This window comes from Salvelinus alpinus, chromosome 22 (assembly GCF_045679555.1).
Source record: "Salvelinus alpinus chromosome 22, SLU_Salpinus.1, whole genome shotgun sequence".
Classification (NCBI taxonomy): Eukaryota; Metazoa; Chordata; class Actinopteri; order Salmoniformes; family Salmonidae; genus Salvelinus; species Salvelinus alpinus.
This window is the reverse complement of record NC_092107.1, coordinates 3,452,498-3,474,022: the sequence shown is the minus strand read 5'-3', so window position 1 is coordinate 3,474,022 and position 21,525 is coordinate 3,452,498. Positions and strand designations below refer to the sequence as shown.

Genomic DNA, 21,525 nt, shown 5'->3' with positions numbered 1-21,525 from the left:
CTTAGGCCATTTTAATAGCTATCTTGTTAGTTCCTGGATTCATATCAAGTTGCTGCTTAGTGTATTGCATGAGAGCTGACTGGTTATAGGTTTTAGCCTACAGTAGCTATACAAGCTTCATGTCTAGTCTGTGTAACACAATGAAGAACATTGATAGTATTACTTGGAAGTGTTGAACAAAATAGGTATAGGACCTCAAGAACTTTTAATAATTGTATTATTTTTTTGACTTTGAATGTTTTTAGTATTTTTAAATGCATTGCCGACTGTGGTCTGTGCTACATCAGCATATTCACATTACAGCTACTGTCCTGTAATATACAGTACACTTAAATGTTATCCTCTATCAATGTATTTAATCCATATGAATGTATTTTAAACCTATCAAATTCACTTCCTGTAGTTGAATTAAAGTCATGTAAGAACAGTGTCAGTCATTTTCAGTATTCATCGTGTTCTCATGTAATCCCTTAACAAAATGAGTCGATAACAAATAAGAGATCTATCAGTGCCAGCCTGCAGTACTAATTAAAGCTGTATGTTAGCATTGTTGAATGACTTTCCTTCATAAAATAAAATTTTATACAGAAGACCCTCTTGTTTCTTTGTCAACTGAGAACAATTGTTACTCACAAGTAGTCAGACCATACAAAATACAGTATGATTCCATTCAAAAGACCATCGAAAAAAACGGACAATGCAGATGATTTAATATTATGTGATATGAGGTGAGAAATGATTATACTGTCTCAGATCCAACTAGCCTACCACATTGCCAGTACTGCTTAAACATTCTGTTCCCCCCCAAACCAAGCTGGTCTGAATGCTTGGGTCTAGTCCCAGTCTGGAACACCATCAGTTGCATCAATGTCCCCTTTGTTATTAAGCTTTGAATACCAGTCACTGCTTACTGAAGTGTCCAACTGTTTTACTATTACCCTAGCTGGTGTTTTCAGTCTGTAACATATTCTGGCAATTTATTGTAAAATAGCTCAATTAAATCAAGAAACAACAGACAAGAAACAAACGACAGAAACAGAAATTGCATGTTTGAAAGCCGAGAGCTGTTTATGTTCATTTTCTTTAAGTGGGAAATACACAAAAATTATGTGCACCTTCCATAAACTGCTGGACATAATTACAGAAGTTATTCTAAACATCTGTGTCTGTACTCTGTAAAGTAAGCTACAGTATAATATGTCAATCTCATTCTGTAAAACTTCTCAGAGTAGCATGTGAGAATCAGCTGAGGGATTTGAGCCTCAGGGTTACAGGTTCTTTACAACCCTCATTTAGGTGGGGAGAATAGAGTTCACAGTGAGCACGTAATCCTTTTTGAAGAATGTGACCCCTTTCATCAAAATGCCTTATATCGGATTGGAAGAGACTAGAGGTCCAAAGTCCCACACAGAACAAAGGAAATAGTATTTAAACCTGGAAGAAGGCTCAGCTTTCTTGGCTTGGAGCCTGTCTGTGTATACAATATGGCAAACATTGTTTGCAGAAAAGTACAAGTAAGCAGTTTACGGGTAAGCAGATGAAATGGCAAACTCCCTGAACTTGGAATTCTTTAATTTCTTCCGTATTAAATATTCCCTGCTGTCTTGGGAGTACAGTATATGCCTACATGTACAAAAGGGAATGTGATATTAATGAAATCAACACTTTTAGAATTCATTGCACTCAATATATGCTTCTTTCCAATATTTTATTAATCATTGGTGTTTAAATGCACATACATTATTACAAAACATTATCCTGATCCTTCATGCACTTGTTACAATTCCTGTTGAATAGTGGCACAAATGTTGATTTGACAAAACACACAAGATGACAACTAAGACATAATACACCTACGTCTGAGTCTGCATAGCAGGTTTTTCTGATAGTCAAGAGCTAGGCTAGTTATCTAGGACATCATAGCATTCTTTCATTCTATACTAGAAATATTGTTAGTATGAGTCTCATTGTGGTGGTTTTCTCCTTTTCTTTCTACCTAGTCTCTCTTCTGTTTTCTGGACAGTGGATTTTATTGGACTTATAGTGGGTGTGCTGGTCTGCACAGGGAAGAGGGCCTGTTCTCTGTAGTTCTCAGATTCCTGTAGATTGAACTCTCCTACTTCGTCAACTTTGGATGAGATTGCTGACGCTGAGGGTGTCAGACTTATACTTGTCATTATTTCTTCAAGTTTAGTTTCATTCTCATTATGGATAGGAACCTCATCCTTGACAACAGTGGTTATGGTCTCATTTTTACTTTTATTTCTACCCTCCCTCTCTTTTGATCGTTGTCTTCTCCCAGTCACAACGGGGACGCTGGCTGTTGTGGTGAGAAGTCCCGTTTCACTGTGACTCCCTATGCTCTGTGGTGCTAGTGTCTCTGCCTGCTCTGCAGCGACTACAGTGGTGGTTGTGGGGATGTTCATTACACCAGTGCTGTCAGTAGTGACTGTATGAAGGGCATCTTCAGTGGGATTCTGCAGAGATGTTCCCGCAGCCAAAAGAGTTGGTATGATTTTCCCCCTCATCTTTCTTCCCTCTCTCTCTTTCAGCCTGTGCCTTTTGGTCTCACTCAAAGTCGAGCTTACAGTCGTAGTGGTATTGGACCTCTTCTCATTGTGATTTTCTGGTCTGTGTGACACAGGCTGCCCTGCAGTGCTAACAGTAGTGATGGTGGTGACGGCTGGAGCACTTGTGCTCTCAGTAGTGATCACTGCAAAATCCTCTTCAGTGGGGTTTCTGAAAGTAACAGCCACCATGGGAAGAGTGGAAGTGATTTTCCTCCTTTTATTTCTTTCCTTTCTCTCCTTTGACCTGTGCCGTTTGCTTTTGATAAAAGTCACAATGGGGGTGCCGGCAGTAGCCGTAATAGGGCCCTTTTCACTGTGGTTCTCTAACCTTTGTTGCGCAGACTGATCTGCAGAGATTATGGTAGGGACGGTCTGGGTGCCAGAGCTCTCTGTTGTGGAAGTTGGGAGGACCTGTTTAATGGCAGTATGGTATGCAACTCCTTTAGGGGTGACAGTTGACGTTACGTTGCTCTGTTTTTTTCTCCCTTGCCCCTTTCTTGACCTCTGCCTTTTGGTTTTCTGTGTGGTCACAATGGGTGTGCCAGTGGTTGCAGAGAGAGACGCTGCTTCTGTGGGATCCATCAGAGCCGGGGTTTCCAGCATTGTCTGCTCCTTCTTGACAGCAGTGACTGAGGTGACAGAGGCTTCTGCAGCACTTTCTTCATCTACACGTGGTTCATCTCTCATGACATTATTAGAAAGCTCCTCTTTCCCTCCACGATCTATTTCACCATCACAGAAACTGTTGACATTTCTATTCAACTGGTCATCATTCTCAGGCTCATTCACAAAGTTAATCTTGTCGACAGCGTCCTCTGCTTTGGTAGGACTAACCATAGTCCCTTCCTCTGCTCCTTTTGAGACTGAGTTGAGTTTCTGCTTCCTCTTACTCCCTTTTCCTTTCCCTTTCCTCTTCTTGTTATTTTTCTTATTTTTCCCTGCAGTGTTCTTCCTCTTCTTCTTCTCTGAGGTCTGTGTCTCTCCTTTGGTGGTGTCTGTAGCCGAGCCCTGAGAGGTGGAGACGGTGGCCAGAAATTTGATGAAGTCTTCAGCGGCGGTGACCATGTTGCTGAGAGAGGGCTCCTCGGGGCCAGTGGTCTGGGAGCCGGACACAGTGGACTGTGTTGTGCTTTCAGGATTGTACTGCTCTGTGCCTGTTTTCTTTGTCTCTTTCTGTACCAGAGGAGCCACAGTCAGCACATCAATAACGTCAATGCCTCCGAAATCATACGGGATGGACTCTCTAGGCACTGCAACCAGGAGCTTGTCATACTTTTTACACCTGTGTGGATAACAGAGATGGAGAGAGGTTTAAGATGTGCTCCCTGTAGTGTACTACAAAGCCACTTAAAAATGTTTGGATTGTTATTTGTTGTTTGATTTTGTTGATTATTTGAATTGTATTTGCAAGACATTCTAGTTCACTGTTACACGGAACCCAAACCAGCTGCGCGCGTGCGCCATCGTGCGCTATCGTGCATACATTTATTTCCCCCCCCCACACCAAACGCAATCACGACACGCAGGTTAAAATATCAAAACAAACTCTGAACCAATGACATTAATTTGGGGACAGGTCGAAAAGCATTCAACATGTATGGCAATTTAGCTAGTTAGCTTGCACTTGCTAGCTAACGTTAATTAGCTAGCCGAATCGTTTCTAGTCATCGCTCCTCCTTCTCCTCGCTCCTCCTCCTCCTCTTCCTTCATCTTTGAACTTATATGGTGATTGGCATCTAACTTGCACTTTTACCACGATGACAGGCAAAACATTTCGTCTTTCAATCGCCCACGTGGGTATAACCATTGAGGAGATGGCACGTGGGTACCTGCTTCTATAAACCAATGAGGAGATGGGAGAGGCAGGACTTGCAGCGTGATCTGCGTCAGAAATAGGAATGACTTCTATTTTAGCCCTTTGCAACGCAGACGCTCGTTGGCACGCGCGAGCAGTGTGGGTGCAATAATTGAATAACATGGATTTCTAAATGTATTTTGCGACGCTTGCGCATGCGACGTTTCCGGTCTGGTCAGCATGTTAGCGCTAGTAACATAAGCATTTCACTGCACCTGCCATAACACCGGCAAATCTGTGTATCTGACCAATAAACGTGTATTTGATTTGTAAGCGCGTTATTGAAATCTACAGTAAATACTGTACTTACACGCCATACCAGTGGCGCTCCACACATTGCTCTTCATATATGAACTGGAAACAGGGCACCTCGATGACATTGAAGAAAGCCTGACCAACCACCCTGGAGGAGGTGTCATTGACTTTCCTCAGACACTCCTTCAACCTGCACAGACAGTGTGACAAAGAGAAAATGTCCCACTCCAGCTTACTGTAACCTGTTTGGATGGTTTGACAGTCAGTACATCATATCATTGGTTTCAGCCTTTAACTGTCTAACATAATCACTCAAGTGTATGAAGCTCATAAACAAAAAAAGGCGTTCCAACTATAATGTAGGAAACTCACGCATTATCGCAGTCACAGTGACTAAGGGGATGCCACTTGAAATTGGTATAGCCGTACTTTGAGGAAAACGCATGGATGACGTAGGGGCAGTGGTCATGAACGCGGCAACAACTGTCAGTCGCTGTGAACTCTCCTACAAATAGAGTGTATATTAAAACAGTTGAATGGCTAAATGTGTTCAGAATAGTTAATCATGCATCTAAAATACAGAATAATATCAAACTTCACGCAACCTACCCAAATGGTCGTAATTATCAGCCATGTTGCCAGCTCCACACCACAGGGTTCCAGGATAAGTGAATCCTCGCTTGGATCTCCGTATCACCTGCTCGCCATCCTCCTGGACAAAATTCTCTCTCGTCTCCTTCGGTGTCTGTGCTGTTGACGCGGCTATCCTCTCCGTGGTGACCGTCGTGCGCTTTGTTGTCCTTTGGAACGCTTGACAGTTGTATTTGGCTTCTGCCATGTCTGTAAAACTAAACTCCATATCTCCTGGGTTGTTTCTCTGGTGCTTCAGTCCTAATCTACACACATGCATGAATGACTTCACCTGCATCTGGTTGATGGTTACTGAGCAATCCACCAGTTTACCTGCCGGGTCACGCACGGAGCGCACCTCCTCAATTCCGTCTGACACTTGGTAAAAGCAATTTCCCCCCATGCCTGACATTTTGGCACAGAAAGTGCTGTTGAGCATGAAAAACACATCTTTACTCTGTTTCTCTGCATCTAGAGAATAATTGGGGAATTCTCCTTTGACAAAGTTCCTGTCCAGATAAGACAGAAAGAAAAAAAATACCGACCACATTACTTCAGATGGCACTTTCAGCACCACGCGCACTGAGACAGCACCACTACTGTTCCCGGGCTCTCGCCAAAACCGGCTTTATAATGACACTTCTAGTGGCGCGATTATTAATACTATGACTGACAATAATGGGAGGGGTCTGACACATAAAATGTACCCCTTGAGTGGACGATTAAACACTTTCCATTATTTCAACAGAATTCATTGAGACTGTGTGGTCAGGCTAATTTCAGAATGTGCGCAGACTGATGCTTAGTAATTTAAACATAAAAACAAGGCTAATCTACAATTACTATCAGTTCAACACGAAAATAATCAGTCTACTTGTGCCTGAATTTCGTTACATCCAAATGAGACAATAACTACATGAAAGTATATTAACAAGGCACATTTTTGCGTGCGTCTTTGTCTCTTATACGCATTCAATTTATTTATAGGCGAATAATCAAAGAAAGCAGAACCGATAGGGTTAATAGGATGGCGTGAACTACTGCTGCCAGCCTAGGCTACTCTGCGGTGCGTTGACCGCAAGTTACCCTCCCGTCCCCCTTTTCATAAAAAAAAAATCGAGATTTAACTTTGGTGACGCTGCTAGCAAGGAGGAGGTTGTTCTCGGGCTTTCCATGGTAAAAGGATGGCGTGATTCTTGCAACCCAAGAGATTGGACATATTTTAGATTCCACAAAAGGTATTGGTGGTGACCTAAATTAGAATGTCGAAACAAACGTCTTTCTTTTTCTAGAATGGAAAGGTTTGCAAATCGTGCACGCAAGCCGCGCTCTCTCAGCAGCATGTATGAGCAAGCTGGGTTTAATTAATGTTCTTTCTGGGGTTGAAACCTACTACCGATGGAGGATGGAGAGCTGAGGTTGAGGTCATGTCAGAGGGTGCACTACTGTATCCGAGCCAAGCGTAAATGTCGCCCTAGTGTCGAATGGTGTCATTTACATGGACTGGCACTGCATGGTGGTACGGGCAGGTAATTCATCTATTAAAGTAGCTAACTATGTAATGGAACTCATTTTACAAAAACGGACTATGCATTTTAAATATTGCAACATATACTTATTTGGCAACATTTTATTAGGTTTTATGGACTATTAAATATTTCACCCAATTAACTAGGTCTGCATGTGCAGGCAGTCACTAGTCTAGACAAAAATCGGCGGTGAGTTCTAATCAGCCCACTGTTTTGTCACAAGGCAGAATTTACCATAAGCTTCCAGGAGAGGCGTAGGCCTTTTGTATTCTCCGCAAATGCACTGGAATCGGATTGTTATTAGAAGGTGGAGAGAAATGATGCAAAATCATCTGAGGCAACATTCGACTAAACCTTGGAAAAGCCCCTGGGTTAATTGAAAGCTCATTACTGTAAAGATTAAGTGGGTGGAAAACAATAATTCTTCTGTGCTCCAGATATTATAAATCAAATAGCTTGTTTCCATTGGTATTACATTTTGACATTGATAAAAGTCTGCCTATATGCAGGTAATCCGTTTGAATAGCCTTGGGACCTTTCCATTGACTATATAACAAAGCCTTTATAATCCATTTTTAATAGGCAAATAGTTACAGTTGGTATTATCAGAATAAGAGTTTTAATAGAAAGTGACAATAATAAATTATTGATAAAACGAAATTATTCACACTAATACGCACACGTTGTATTACAAAACGTTCACACTGTTACGCACAAACAAATGAGACACGGTAATACAATCTGCCTACAACGAACATTTATTTATCTTTCTATTAAATTGAATTGTATTAAATGGAAGATTCTGTCGATTTCTCTATTCTTACTATGGCGTCACAGAGTAGGCAAACAACTGAGTAGGCCTAGAGACACTCACCTTTTGGCTGTGTAGTCTCACCTAGACGCGCATAGCACAGGTGCAGCCTGCCTACCGAAACCCCCTTATGAATGGGTTAATGAATTCCAGCTTCTTCTCATACTCTGATAGTCTAATGGGATGTGTACCTTCAGGACACTCTTTGACTGTGAGCAGAGAGGAGGAGTTGAGGTTGATAAGGGACTGTCCATGGAGATGCAAAAGGATATTTTCTCAGGTGAGGGAACATTATTGACAAGATGGCATTAGCCATAGAATTAGGAATTACTAAAATACTAGAATGGACATGAACTTTATGATGGCATAAATGCCAGCCATTTTGGTCAGGGAGTTAGTCAACCATGGTTTGCCAGTGCTGTGATATTGTGTGAAATAATTAATTTAAAGAATTGATCTGCACTGTACGTTTGTTAGCTAGCTAGCCAGTCAGTTTTAGAGGGAAGATTCCATAAATCTTTCAAATTAACTGCCAATATGCCAACATTCCATTTACAAAAATGCAGTCAAACCACAGCCATACACTGGCTGAAATCAGTTGATGATAGGACTTAGACAAGTTGTAAATGCAACAAGCACTGATATTGTATCATACACCACATGACCAAAAGTATGTGGACACACCATCTCATTCCAAAGTCATGGGTATTAATATGGAGTTGGTCCCACCTTTGCTGCTATAACAATTTCCACTCTTCTGGTAAGGCTTTCCACTAGATGTTGGAACATTGTTACAGGGAATTGCTTCCATTCAGCCACAAGAGCATTAGTGAGGTCGGTCACTGATGTTGGGAGATTAGGTCTGGCTCGCAGTCTGCGTTCCAATTCATCCCAAAGGTGTTCGAAGGGGTTGAGGTCAGGGCTCTGTGCAGGCCAGTCAAGTTCTTCCACACCGATCTCAACAAACCATTTCTGTATGGACCTCGCTTTGTGCACAGGAGCATTGTCATGCTGAAACAGGAAAGGGCCCTCCCCAAGCTCTAGCCACAAAGTTGGAAGCACAGAATCGTCTAGAACGTCATTGTATGCTATTGCGTTAAGATTTCCCGTCAATGGAACTAATGGGTCTACCCCAAACCATGAAAAACAGCTCCAGACCATTATTCCTCCTCCACCAAACTTTACAGTTGGCACTATGCATTGGGGCAGATAGCGTTCTCCTGGCATCTGCCAAACCCAGATTCGTCCATCAGACTGCCAGATGGTGAAGCGTGATTCATCCCTCCAGAGAACGCGTTTCCACTGCTCCAGGGTCCAATGGCAGCGAGCTTTACACCACTCCAGACGATGTTTGGCATTGCACATGGTGATCTTAGGCTTGTGTGAGGCTGCTCGGCCATGGAAACCCATTTCATGAAGCTCCTGACGAACAGTTCTTGTGCTGACGTTGCTTCCAGAGACAGTTTGGAACTCCGTAGTGAGTGTTGCAACCGAGGACAGATGATTTTTATGCACTACGCGCTTCAGCACTCGGCGGTCCTGTTCTGTGAGCTTGTGTGGCCTACTTGTGTTGCTCCTAGACGTTTCCACTTCACAATAACAGCACTTACAGTAGACTGAGGCAGCTCTAGCAGGGCAGAAATTCTAGGAACTAACTTGTTGGAAAGTGGCATCCTATGACAGTGCCAAGTTGAAAGTCACTGAGCTCTTCAGTGAGGCCATTCTACTGCCAATGTTTGTCTATGGAGATTTCATGGCTGTGTGCTCGATTTTATACACCTGCCAGCAACGGCTTAAATAGCTTAATCCACTAATTTTACTTTTGTAAATATAATGTATAATAGCACTCAAAGTGTTCCAAGAATGAAAAAAAACATTTATGGCCTGTTTACGTATATTATTGTCACGCTCGCCTGATGAAGAAGGAGTGGACCAAAGCGCAGCGTGTTACGTGTTCATGATATTTTATTAAACTGAACACTGAAACAAAAATAACAAAGAGAAAAACGAACAGTTCTGTAAGGTAACTACAACTATACAGAAAACAACTACCCACAAACACAGGTGGGAAAAAAGGCTACCTAAGTATGATTCTCAATCAGAGACAACGATAGACAGCTGCCTCTGAATGAGAACCACACCCGGCCAGACACAAAGAAATAGAAAACATAGAAATAAAGAAACTAGAATGCCCACCCTAGTCACACTCTGGCCTAACCAAAATAGAAAATAAAAGCCTCTCTATGGCCAGGTCGTGACAATTAAAAAGGCTATTTATACAGAACATTGGTATAAAACCTGTATGAACTGTATTTATAGTTATATGACAATATTTTATGGTGTCAATAATTATATGACATACTTTCTGATATATCGCACGCCTTACTTGTTTCCTCCCTGCATTAGTAAAATCTGGATTATGCCTCCACTGCCATTCATTCCAATTAGACTGGTTTGGATTTCTCCCTGACCAATACGGCTGCTAGTTTCACTCCATTCTAGAACTTTGAGGGTGTATGACATAGCCCCTCTAGTAGATTAATAGGATCTCTATGGCATTACAATTTTCATCAATTCATATTTTCACGTTTCTACCAATGGTTTTGACCTACAGTATATTTACACATGGTATTGCAGGTACCAAAAGTCCAGACTATTCCTGAGCATCCAGATGAAGACATGATGTGTCAAGGAGGAGTCAGATGTGCCTCCTCATCGAAGCTCAGAGACCTCACTAATACAACCCTGCCTGACACAACGGAGAGAAGATGAGTGTTGCTTGACAGTTAATGCATTTTTTTATACATTTCTTTGAAATGTTACTTCTGTCAGTGTATGTTTGACCTTATTGCCCCACAGTTTATATGATTGCTCTTTCCCCCATCCATAATCAATTTATGATGTGTGTGATAAAGTTAAAGCGGTTACTGTTTTATAAAAAAACGCAAGAGGGTGCTGGTTGGTTCACTCACCAAAAGTGGTTATGCAGTCTTAATAACTTTCGAGTTAATGAAAATGAAACATTCTTAAACCAAAGTATAAGTAAGAGAATTTAGGCTGAGTCCCAAATTACCCCCTTCTCCTTCCCCAGGCACTTCGGGCCTCCATTTGCTTGTTCACATGCCCCCACCATTTGCACAAATGTCCCAAAGCTGAGGGAGTGAAAATGATTGCGTGTGTATGGGCTAATTAGGCCCTTCGATAGCCTCTGACCAAGCCAGAAAGGCTACAGGCTCCAGAGCAAAATGCTATCCCAACGGCAGGTAGCCTAGTGGTTAGAGTGTTGGACTTATAACTGAAAGGTTGCAAGATCAAATCCCCAAGTTGACAAGATACAAATCTGTTGTTCTGCCCCTGAACAAGGCATTTAACCCACTGTTCCTAGACTGTCATTGAAAATAAGAATTTGTTCTTAACTGACTTGCCTAGCTAAATACAAAACACAGAAATACACCCCTTCAATTTGGTGGATTTGGCTATTTCAGCCACATCTGTTGCTGAAAGGTGCATAAAATCCAGCACACAGCCATGCAATTTCCATAGACAAACATTGGAATTAGAATGGCCTTACTGAAGAGCTCGGTGACTTTTAATGTGGCACCGTCATAGGATGCCAACTTTCCAACAAGTCAGTGTGTCACATTTCTGCCCTGCTAGATCTGCCCTAGTCAATTGTAAGTGCTGTTATTGTGAAGTGAAAACATCTAGGAGCAACAACGACTCAGCTGCAAAGTGGTAGGCCACACAAGCTCACAGAACTGGACCACCCGAGTGCTGAAGCGCGTAGTGCGTAAAAATCATCTGTCCTCGGTTGCAACACTCACTACAGAGTTCCTAACGACCTCTTGAAGCAAGGTCAGCACAGTAACTGTTGGTCAGGAGCTGCATTAAATGGGTTTCCATGGTCAAGCAGCCACACATAAGCCTAAGATGTTTAACTGTTACTGAGATTTATATATTGTAAGGTCCCCCTCCAAAGACATGCTAAACTTTGGGAATATCAATTTTCTTTTCTCACTCTAGTGCAGTATAACTGTTTTATAGAGCATTGCAACCAACCATTTATACTAGCATTTCTTTAGAAAGTTTACACCAATACTGGTATGTTCAAAGCTATTGTGTAGAGTACAGGCATACGCCTATTAACTATATTTCAAAAACAATAACAAAGACAATATTATTTTCATGTTATATTGTGATGATTATCTATCAAGGTCAGCAAAGGTATTTTCTGTACAGTTTAAAATACATTACATGAGTCTGCTATATTCTTAAAGCTTAAAACCTTAACTTCTATGAATAAAGACATTTCCCGTCTGATAACTAATGTAAAACATAGTCTTGCATGCCATTGTGACAAGTGTATTCACATTGACTGCTTTAGAAAACAAGCACACATAAACACCACAATTACTACCATCTGACTGTTTCCTAAAATGGGGGCATTGATGAGAAAATTCATAGTATAGTGTCACATCCACCACAACAACCCCCATGCATTGCTAGATACTGTAATGACAGGTATTTCTGAATTGTAAGTTGTTCATCCTCAAATTCTCTTTCATACTGGCTTATTATTCAGTGCCCCATGAAATAACACCATATATAGATTATACAGACCCTACTGAGTACATCCAATCCCACTTTAACGTGGGCACAAATCATGTTTTTTTCACTATAAGCCAATATATATTTTATATGCAGTGATTTGCATTGTGTCCTATGAAATGGGTCTAGTAAAAGGCCACCAACACTCCGTATTATTCAGTGCCCCATGAAATGACACAATATAGAGATTCTAGAGACCCTACTGTGTACTTCCAACCCCAGTTTTATATGGGCACAAATAAAACATGTTTTTCACTATAAGCCCAATATTGTCAACATGCCAGTCTGAACATTGTATTTCTCAAGTGGTCTTAAAATTCCTTAAATTCTCCATAAATTCCTTTTTGCATTTGCTATTAAGCACAATAAAAATCAACATTGATTAAAATGTAATATATTTTTTAATGCGTTATCCACCCTGCGATGTTTTGAAATGCTGGCTTTCATTTTGAAGGTTTCCTCATTACCATAGAAAAGTGACGCTAGCAGAATAGTAAAGGCTTGTTGATCTCCCTTGCCAGTCTCTGGAAGTCACGCTTCGATCAGACCGACAGCATAATTGCATCAATGCTGCATAATAAATTCTGAAGTCAAACATTTTTCCTTATGTAATCTAAAATTGTTATTGGATATGTGTGCAGCAAAAGTTCAACATTCACCTTTTGCTACTATTTCTGTTAACTCTACGCTTACAATTTGATGCATACATTGGATAGATCCTTATGACCCACAGAACACAGAATGCACTGCAACTGCCTCTGCAACTCAATGCTGCAAGGCAGAGAGGAAGAGGTGAAGCAAGAGCGATAACAGGACCCAAAATTCGCCTTCTCCAGCAGGTGGCATTTTTTCTAGTTTTTTAAGCTCAACAAGGGAGGAGTTTTTGTAATCAAATCAAAGTTTATTGGTCATGTACACATATTTGCAGATGTTATAGTAGATGCAGTGAACCCGAGCCACAGCCTGTTCACCCAACTCCCACTGGCGTACCACACACCCCTGCATGGGCTCTGGGGGCCCCCAACCCCCCTGCCTCACAGGGGCTGCGGGGTTGTAGTTGTGTGTGTGTAGTTGTGTGATGAACAGGCCGAGGCTCGGGTGGCTGAGGTCCTTGATGATCTTCTTGGCCTTCCTGTGACACCGGGTGCTGTAGATGTCCTGGAGGGCAGGCAGTGTGCCCCCGGTGATGCGTTAGGCTGACCGCATCACCCTCTGGAGAGCCCTGCGATTGCGGACGGTGCAATTGCACAAAGTCATCATAAGCGTCAGGGGACTCAATGTTGTTTTCCTTGTTGGTCAATGAGAATGTTGAATTTGGTTAATAAACATTTAATGTTTTATTTGCTTGGTGTGACTTATTTGATCGAATATACGTTTCGTAATGCTTAGGTTGTTACGAGTGTACTGATATAATTAGGACGCGTGACATCCTGCCAACTTTGAGAAAAAACACTATATCGGAGTTGTGTCTGTCGTTCACATGCATATCAGTCATCTCATTGGCTATAATGGTCCCACCTGATTTTGCCTCCTCTCGAATGCCTTCCATTTTTGAAAAAATGTATTTCCATTGTTAGAGCGGCCACATGAGTATCTGGTCAATATAACGGATAATCTGTGTGCAAGGTAAACACAGCATTCCATTGGAAATAATTGTACTTCAGGTGTACCAAAACACAAGGATGTTGTCGGTCTGATCGAGGCGTCACCCTCTGAGTTTTGACAGCAACACATGACAATGTAGGACCCTCCAAGCGAGTTGGTAAGGGAGAGGGGCTGGTTTGGGATCATAGAGATAGATAGAGGACTCATCTTTATATCTGTGCCATTATAGCATCTGTGACAGCATGGGCAGCGCCACAACCCATAGGAATCCCCACCCAGTTGACTACTTTGATTACTTTAAAATGGTGGAAGTATGGTGGAAGCCAATGGCGCTTCCCGTGCCAAAACTGCCTTTTGGCCACTAAAGGCTTTTATCATTATCTATGTTTGTGGATTCACCAAAGTTATTTGTACGCAGAGTATCTTCACATATCCACCACAAGACAGCGGTGTAAGTCTATTTAAATATTAATGATTAAAGCTGTTTGATACATTTTTTAACTTTTAACAACATTATAGCATTAGAACTATTGCATAATTTTTGTATTTTGTTTTATCATTTAAAACAGCAAACTTTCAACTATCTTAGCCATATTTTAGAGTAATCTGCTGTGCTATTTGAGCGGAATACACCATATTATTACAAAAAAGATGATATTTTCATTTTAACCAATCTTATTAACTTTTGCTCCAATTGTGTATTTAATTTAACTAAGGAGACTACATGTGAATTTTGATTCTGCAATCTAAAATGTGTATTGACATTGATTTAAACTGGATTATGATTTTCATTCAGGTTGCATTACTTTAAAAAATATATAGTAGAAATGTTGCAATAACAATATCAGGGTCTAGCGCTAATGATAATGAGTAGAGCTCTGTAAGGCCTCCATGTCAGTATGTACTCTGTGGCATGGTCTACACATTGGCACACTCCCTGGAACCTGATATGGGTGGCCAGGTCAGCAGACAGATTCACAGCCCAGGCTCCTCTGCCTCTATAACTGTGTGGACTGTTACTACAAATGGACGCTTTGGCTGTTCCAACAGACAGGGGGGCTGGTACCTTTCCCTAATGGCACCAAACACCAAAGGACCAACTTTTGCCTGGTTGGACCCATCAAGACTCTACTGTAATTCCCAGGTACTAGTGATATAACTTTAGTTTCCTGGTATATTTGTCCAAAGAAGATGAGAGTGAGTGTTGAGTGGCTTTTAGCAGTTGAATTTCACATTTCTGGGTCATCAAATTCTTGGGATGTATTCCCCAGGAGAGTACTTTTGCCTTTCAAGAGGGATTAAAAGATGATGTGGTAACTGAACAATACAGTGGGTATCCTAAGTATTCACCCTCCTTGGATTTGTTCACATTTCATTGTGTTACAAAGTGGGATTTAAGATGGATTTGTCCTTTTTTTGTCAACGATCTAGCCAAAACATTCTGTCTTCTGAACATTTTATAAAGATGAATGAAAAATATAACACTAATACTGTATACCTTGATTAGATACTGTAAGTATTAACCCCCCTGAGTCAATACATGTTAGAAACACCGTTGGTAGTGATTCAAGATGCAAGTCTTCTTTGCACACCTGGATTGTGCAACTCATTATTCTTTTCAAAATTCTAGCTCTGTCAAGGTGTTGCGGATCATGGCTAGACAGCAATTTTCACGTCTTCTTGGTAAGCAACTCCAGTGTAGATTTGGCCTTGTGTTGTAAGTTATTGTCCTGCTGAAAGGTAAATTCCTCTCCCAGTGTCTGGTACAAAGCAGACTGAAGCAGGTTTTCCTCTAGGATTTTGCCTGTGCTTAGCTCCATCCTGTTTCTTTTTACCCTGAACAACTCGCCAGTCCTTGCTGATTTCAGGCAGTTACTCAGTGATGTGTTGCGTTTGCCACAAACATAAGGCTTTGCATTTAGGCCAAAAAGTGTATTCCTTTGCCGTGTTTTTTGCAGTATTACTTTAGTGCCTTGTTGCATAAGCACAGGATGCACATTTTTGAATATTTTTATTCTGTAGATTTGTATTCTTATTTTAACTCTGTCATTTAGGTCATTATTGTGGAGTCACTACAATGTTGTTGTTGATCTCTCCTCAGTTTTCTCCCATCACAGCCATTGAACTCTATAACTGTTTTAAAATGACCAATGACCTCATAGTGACATCCCTGAGCATTTTTCATTCCTTGTCCTGCAGCTTAGTTCAGAATGACGACTGTATTTTTTATGTCTGGGTGGTTTAATACATAATCTACAGCATAATTATTAACTTGACCAAGCTTAAAGATATATTCAATGTATGATTTGTTATTGTTAACCATCAACCAGTCACTGCCCTTCTTTATGAGGCTTTAGAAAAGCTCCCTGGTCTTTGTAGTTGAATCTGTGCTTGAAACGCAATACTTGACTGAGGGACCTTACAGATTAAATGTATGGGGGGCATAGGAAGGGGTAGCCATTCATACATCATGTCAACCCCTATTATTTCACATCCCGAGTAGCACAACGGTCTAAGGCACGAGGCATCACTACAGACCTGGGTTCGATCCCAGGCTGTGTCACAGCCGACCATGACCGGAAGACCCATGAGGCGGCGCATAATTGGCCCAGCGTCATCCGGGTTAGGGGAGGGTTTGGCCGGCTCAGATTTTCCTTGTCCCATCCCACTCTAGCGACTCCTTGTGGCGGGCCGGGAGCATGCAAGCTGATTTCGGTCACCAGCTGGACGGTGTTTCCTCTGAGACATTGGTCCGGCTGGCGTCTGGGTTTAGCAAGCACTGCGTCAAGAAGCAGTGTGGCTTGGTACTGTAGGGTCATGTTTAGTGGACACATGGCTCTCGACCTTCGCCTCTCCGGAGTCCATAGTGGAGTTGCAGCGATGGGACAAGATGGTAACAACCAATTGGATATCATGAAATTGAGGAACAAAAGGGTTAAAAGTACAAAAAAAAAAAATTGTTTTATATATATATACTGTACATATATTATTTCACACAGAGTGAGTCCCTGTAACTTATTATGTGATTTGTCAAGCCAAATGTTACTCCTGAACTAATTTAGACTTGCCTAAACAAAGGGGTGAATACTTATGCAACAACTATACACTCACCGGCCAGTTTATTAGGGACACCCATATAGTACCGGGTCTGCCCCCCCCCCCCCCCTTGTCTCCAGAACAGCCTGAATTCTTCAGGGTGTGGATGCTACAAGGTGTCGGAAACGTTTGTTGCTCAATTGGTATCAAGGGACCTAACGTGTAGCAGGGAAACATTCCCCACACCATTACACCACCGCCACCAGCTTGTACCAGGCAGGATGGTTCCATGGACTCATGCTGCTTATACTAAATGCTGACTCTGTCATCAGCATGGTGCAACAGGAACCGTGATTCGTCAGACCAGGTAATGTTTTTCCACTCCTCAAATTGTTCTGTGTTGGTGATCGCGTGCCCACTGGAGCCACTTCTTCTTGTTTTTAGCTGATAGGAGTGGTGCATTAGCCCATCCGGGACAAGGATCGACAAGTTGTGCTTTTCGAGATGCCATTCAGCACGCCATTGTTGTACTGCGCCGTTACTTGTCTGTTTGTGGCCAACCTGTTAGCTTGCACGATTCTTGCCATTCTCCTTCGACCTCTCTCATCAACTAGGATGTTTTTTGTTTGTCGCACATTCTTGGTAAACCCTAGACACTGTCGTACGTGAAAAGCCAAGGAGGGCGGCAATTTCTGGCAATCATACCACCCTCAAAGTCGTTTAGGTCACTTGTTTTGACCATTCTAACGTTCAATCTAACAGTAACTGAATGCCTCGATGCCTGTCTGCCTACTTTATATAACAAGCCATGGCCACGTGACTCATTATCTGTAGGAGCGATCCATTTTCGTGATTTTCGTGAACGGGATGGTGTACCTAATAAACTGACTGGTGAGTGTATTTTAATTATTTTATTTTATTATTAATTAGTAAAAATGTGTAGAATTTTCTTTTCAATTTGACATTATGGAGTATGTTGTGTTGATCAATGAGAAAAATTACAATTAAATCTATTTCAATCCCACTTTGTAACGGAAACAAAATACGAAGAAATCCAACGGGGGTGAATACTTATGATACCCACTGTACAACCTATAACTATAACAAATTTCCCCTGCAGTGTGTAAAATTTGTATTTTGCCCAGTGCATATACGTAAAGATACTGTAAGGAAACCCATAGCAGTCCGGGTGGTCAATCTGGTTCATTCTGATCAGACCCTGTCAGATTGTGTGAAGGACCTTTTCTATCCATTCCAGAAGGAGGCCATTGACCTGGTAGTGGGTATAGATGCAATGGGATTCATCCTCGGTAAACAACCAGTCAATAATGTTTTAGGAAAACATACAATCTCAACCAATCTGCTCATGCGTTGTTGCTGAAGTGTGGCTCCATGCTACTTACTTGATACTAATTTTATTTCAAATCCAGCAAGCTCCACTGAAAGGGCAGGAAACCTAACCCCCTTGGCAATGATACTTAATTTAGGGGTAGTACACATAGGTCCTGCTTGGGGAATTGCGTCACCAAGGACACACTTTAAGAGTACAATATCACACCATGCAATTCAAAATAAAAGCCTTGCTAAATCAATCACAGTATGTGTGAAATGGATCTGTATGGAATGATTGATCTACATGGAATGCTGCTGTCACTTCAATCACTTCAATTTCTTCTGAGAGAAAATATTGATTGGTGAAATGAACTCACAATCTCACCAATACAATAACAGTCTATCTGTGCTGTTTCGAAGATGTAATCTGTATCTTGGTGGTTTTCAGGATCGGCTGTGGCCACCACCCTTGGAAAGGGCTTTCTGGCTATCCGCAAAGCAGGACACCTGTGCACACAAACCTAGAGCACAGTGACTACTCAGGCAGAGAGAAGATGGTGAAGGTTCGCCTGGATGTGTTAAGGCCAAGTGAGTCACCATCACAGTCTGACAGGATAGCTTTCCTTGGTGAATAAGTCACAATTTTGAGTCTATGGCCAATGAACGGACACCACTCGTCTAAGGTTTCAAGAGTCCTGCATTGTTTGTAGAATCTTGAGGTGAAGGATAAAGAGACATACTCATTAACATGAATGTAGCAATGGACAACATAGTGTGAGACAAGCTCAATGAACCCACAAGCAAAGAGGCAGTATGGCCTGTTTTGGCTCTGACTCTTTATTTGTTTCAATGAATGCAACCATGGCCTCATTCCCTCCAGACATAGCCACTCTTATGTCCTGTGACATAATGCCCTCTAGTGTTGGTGCAGGAACCAAGGGCCCTACTCTGTATGGCAAATATTTAAGGAAACATTTGCCCTTCAAGAAGATTCTCTGAATGTGTTTTGTACTGTATCTCAGTAGGACTGCCGGTGTGCATACTGTGAGTTAGGAATTTGAATAGAAATGCGGTGTAGATCCCAAATGGCACCCTATTCCCTTATTTTGACCAGTGCCCATAGAGCTAGTAATGCACTATGTAGGGAATAGGGTGCCATTTGGGACACAGTCACAACCACTAGTTGGTCTGTCTCTGTGCTTCAGGGCTCCAGGTGCTGATAGTGGACCAGTGGATAGAGACCGGAGGAACCATGAAGGCTGCTATCAAACTGGTGGGGAGGCAGGGAGCGACTGTTGTAGGTCAGTGTGTAATCACAGTGCCAGACAATGTGTCTTATTGTAGGTAGGCTAGACTTGATTTAACTTGTTGTATTACTGAGAAGTGCAAAACATATATACTTTAATCACAACTGTATACTTTAAAGTTTTCTTCTACCTTAATTATTATCAAGTAAAAGTAATGCATATTTGCAGGTGTTGCTGCTTTGGCCATTGAGAACAGCGAGGGAGGGAAGTGGATCAAGGAGAAATACAAACACTCTCACTGCATCCCGGAGGAACTACAGATTCAAATTGACAAACAATATCTTGACTCCTTCAAGAGCTTCGCCAGTTAAATGCTCAAACTCAAGGTCACGCAATTCAGAGTAGGGTAGGCAATCTCTAACTGTGCTGACCAGGATTCTATGTTACTCTTGCATGGTGCTTTGTCCAAGAAGTCACGAAGATCATATATTGCCTTGTAGTGGCAATGCATTCAATGTTTTTTTACTTCTATACAAGCATATTGTATATACAGTGCCTAGTGAAAGTCTACACACCTGTTGCACAGTCTTCACATTTTGTTGTATTAAAATTAAATCTAAAAAGGGATTACATTTAATTATTTTGCTACAGATCTACACAACCTCCTCCACAAATTCAAAGTGAAAGAAAGTTAGAAAAATGTTCTTGATTGCCTGTCTTCATACCCCAGAGTTAATACTTGGTGGAAGCCCAAGACATATTAGGTACACCACCGTGGCTTGCTATATAAAGCAGAAATGGCCGGTCTCTTGGGCTTTTCACACACGACAGTGCAGTGTCTTGGGTTTACCGAGAATGGTGCGACAAAGAAAAAAAAACATCCAGTCAACAGCGACAGTCCTGTGGGCGAAAACAGCTTATCGATGAGAGAGGTTGAAAAAGAAACTACAGGTTTGTGGTGGCAGCACCATGTTGGGTATGCTGGGGAGATTGTTAGGATTTTTTTTAATTTTTTTTATGTAATGTAAGTATAGCCCATTACATTACCTCAGTCTTCTGATAACCTAACCCTGGGATATAAAAAAATAAATAGTGTGCAACAATTACCCAAAATGTAATGCCAAATATGCACAGAATGGCTTTCCAGGAGGTGTTGACTGTTTCTAAATAGTCCAGTCTCAGTCTTAAAGAAAGCTTAAAGAAAAACAAGACAATGTTTGAATATGGCTGTCCATCAATGATTCCCAACCAAATTTACTGAGCTTGAGCAATTTTGACAAAAACAATGGATATACAGACTGTTACCCTAAGAGTTGTGTATGGCTGGTAGAATCTTATTAAAAACGATTTACATCTGTAATAGCTGCCAAAGGTGCTTCCATCAAGTAAACTCAGCAACAACAAAAAAGCGTCCCTTTTCAGGACCATGTCTTTCGTAAAAATCCAAATAACTTAACAGATCTTCATTGTAAAGGGTTTAAACACTGTTTCCCATGCTTGTTCAATGAAACATAAACAATTAATGAACATGCACCTGTGGAACGGTCGCTAAGACTGAGGGCTTGTAGGCCTGTTGTAAGGCAGGTCCTCACCAGACATCAGCGGCAACGACATCACCTATAGGCAAAAACCCACCATCGCTGGACCAGACAGGACTGGCAAAAAGTGCTCTTCACTGACGAGTCGCGGTTTTGTCTCACCAGGGGGGATGGCCGGATTCGCGTTTATCGTCGAAGGAATGAGCGTTACACCGAGGCCTGTACTCTGGAGCGGGATCGATTTGGAGGTGGAGGGTCCGTCATGGTCTGGGGCGGTGTGTCACAGCATCATCGGACTGAGCTTGTTGTCATTGCAGGCAATCTCAACGCTGTGCGTTACAGGGAAGACATCCTCCTCCCTCATTTGGTACCCTTCCTGCAGGCTCATCCTGACATGACCCTCCAGCATGACAATGCCATCAGCCATAATGCTCATTCTGCGTGTCATTTCCTGCAAGACAGAAATGTCAGTGTTCTGCCATGGACAGCAAAGAGCCCAGATCTCAATC

At 41.8% G+C, this 21,525-nt stretch overlaps 1 protein-coding gene, 1 long non-coding RNA gene and 1 pseudogene across 2 annotated transcripts; 2 read left to right on the top strand and 1 right to left on the bottom strand.

Annotated features, from left to right (window-relative positions):
* Nucleotides 1-1,042: 1,042 nt before the first annotated feature.
* On the bottom strand, nt 1,043-6,118 carry LOC139548794 (mucin-2-like). The gene is made up of 4 exons (XM_071358646.1): nt 5,290-6,118; nt 5,053-5,185; nt 4,736-4,870; nt 1,043-3,852 (listed from the first exon to the last, which is right to left on the bottom strand). Exons 1-4 carry the CDS (start codon nt 5,858-5,860, stop codon nt 1,965-1,967), a joined length of 2,727 nt encoding a protein of 908 aa, XP_071214747.1. The 5' UTR covers nt 5,861-6,118; the 3' UTR covers nt 1,043-1,964.
* Nucleotides 6,119-6,734: 616 nt separating this feature from the next.
* Nucleotides 6,735-10,396, top strand: LOC139548792 (uncharacterized). Its single transcript, XR_011669776.1, has 3 exons — nt 6,735-6,839; nt 7,848-7,930; nt 10,288-10,396. It is a non-coding gene; the product is annotated as an uncharacterized lncRNA (long non-coding RNA).
* A 4,391-nt stretch (nt 10,397-14,787) lies between these two features.
* On the top strand, nt 14,788-19,980 carry LOC139548791 (adenine phosphoribosyltransferase-like; annotated as a pseudogene).
* The last annotated feature ends 1,545 nt before the right edge of the window (nt 19,981-21,525 follow it).

What these genes read in the sequence shown, in the direction of transcription:
- LOC139548794 (XM_071358646.1), bottom strand. Translation starts at nt 5,860, where the DNA reads ATGTGGTCGGTATTTTTTTTCTTTCTGTCTTATCTGGACAGGAACTTT. An exon ending in TGATAATTACGACCATTTGG is followed by an intron (nt 5,186 to 5,289) that starts GTAGGTTGCGTG and finishes CTCTATTTGTAG; the next exon opens with GAGAGTTCACAGCGACTGAC. An exon ending in CACTGTGACTGCGATAATGC is followed by an intron (nt 4,871 to 5,052) that starts GTGAGTTTCCTA and finishes CTGTCTGTGCAG; the next exon opens with GTTGAAGGAGTGTCTGAGGA.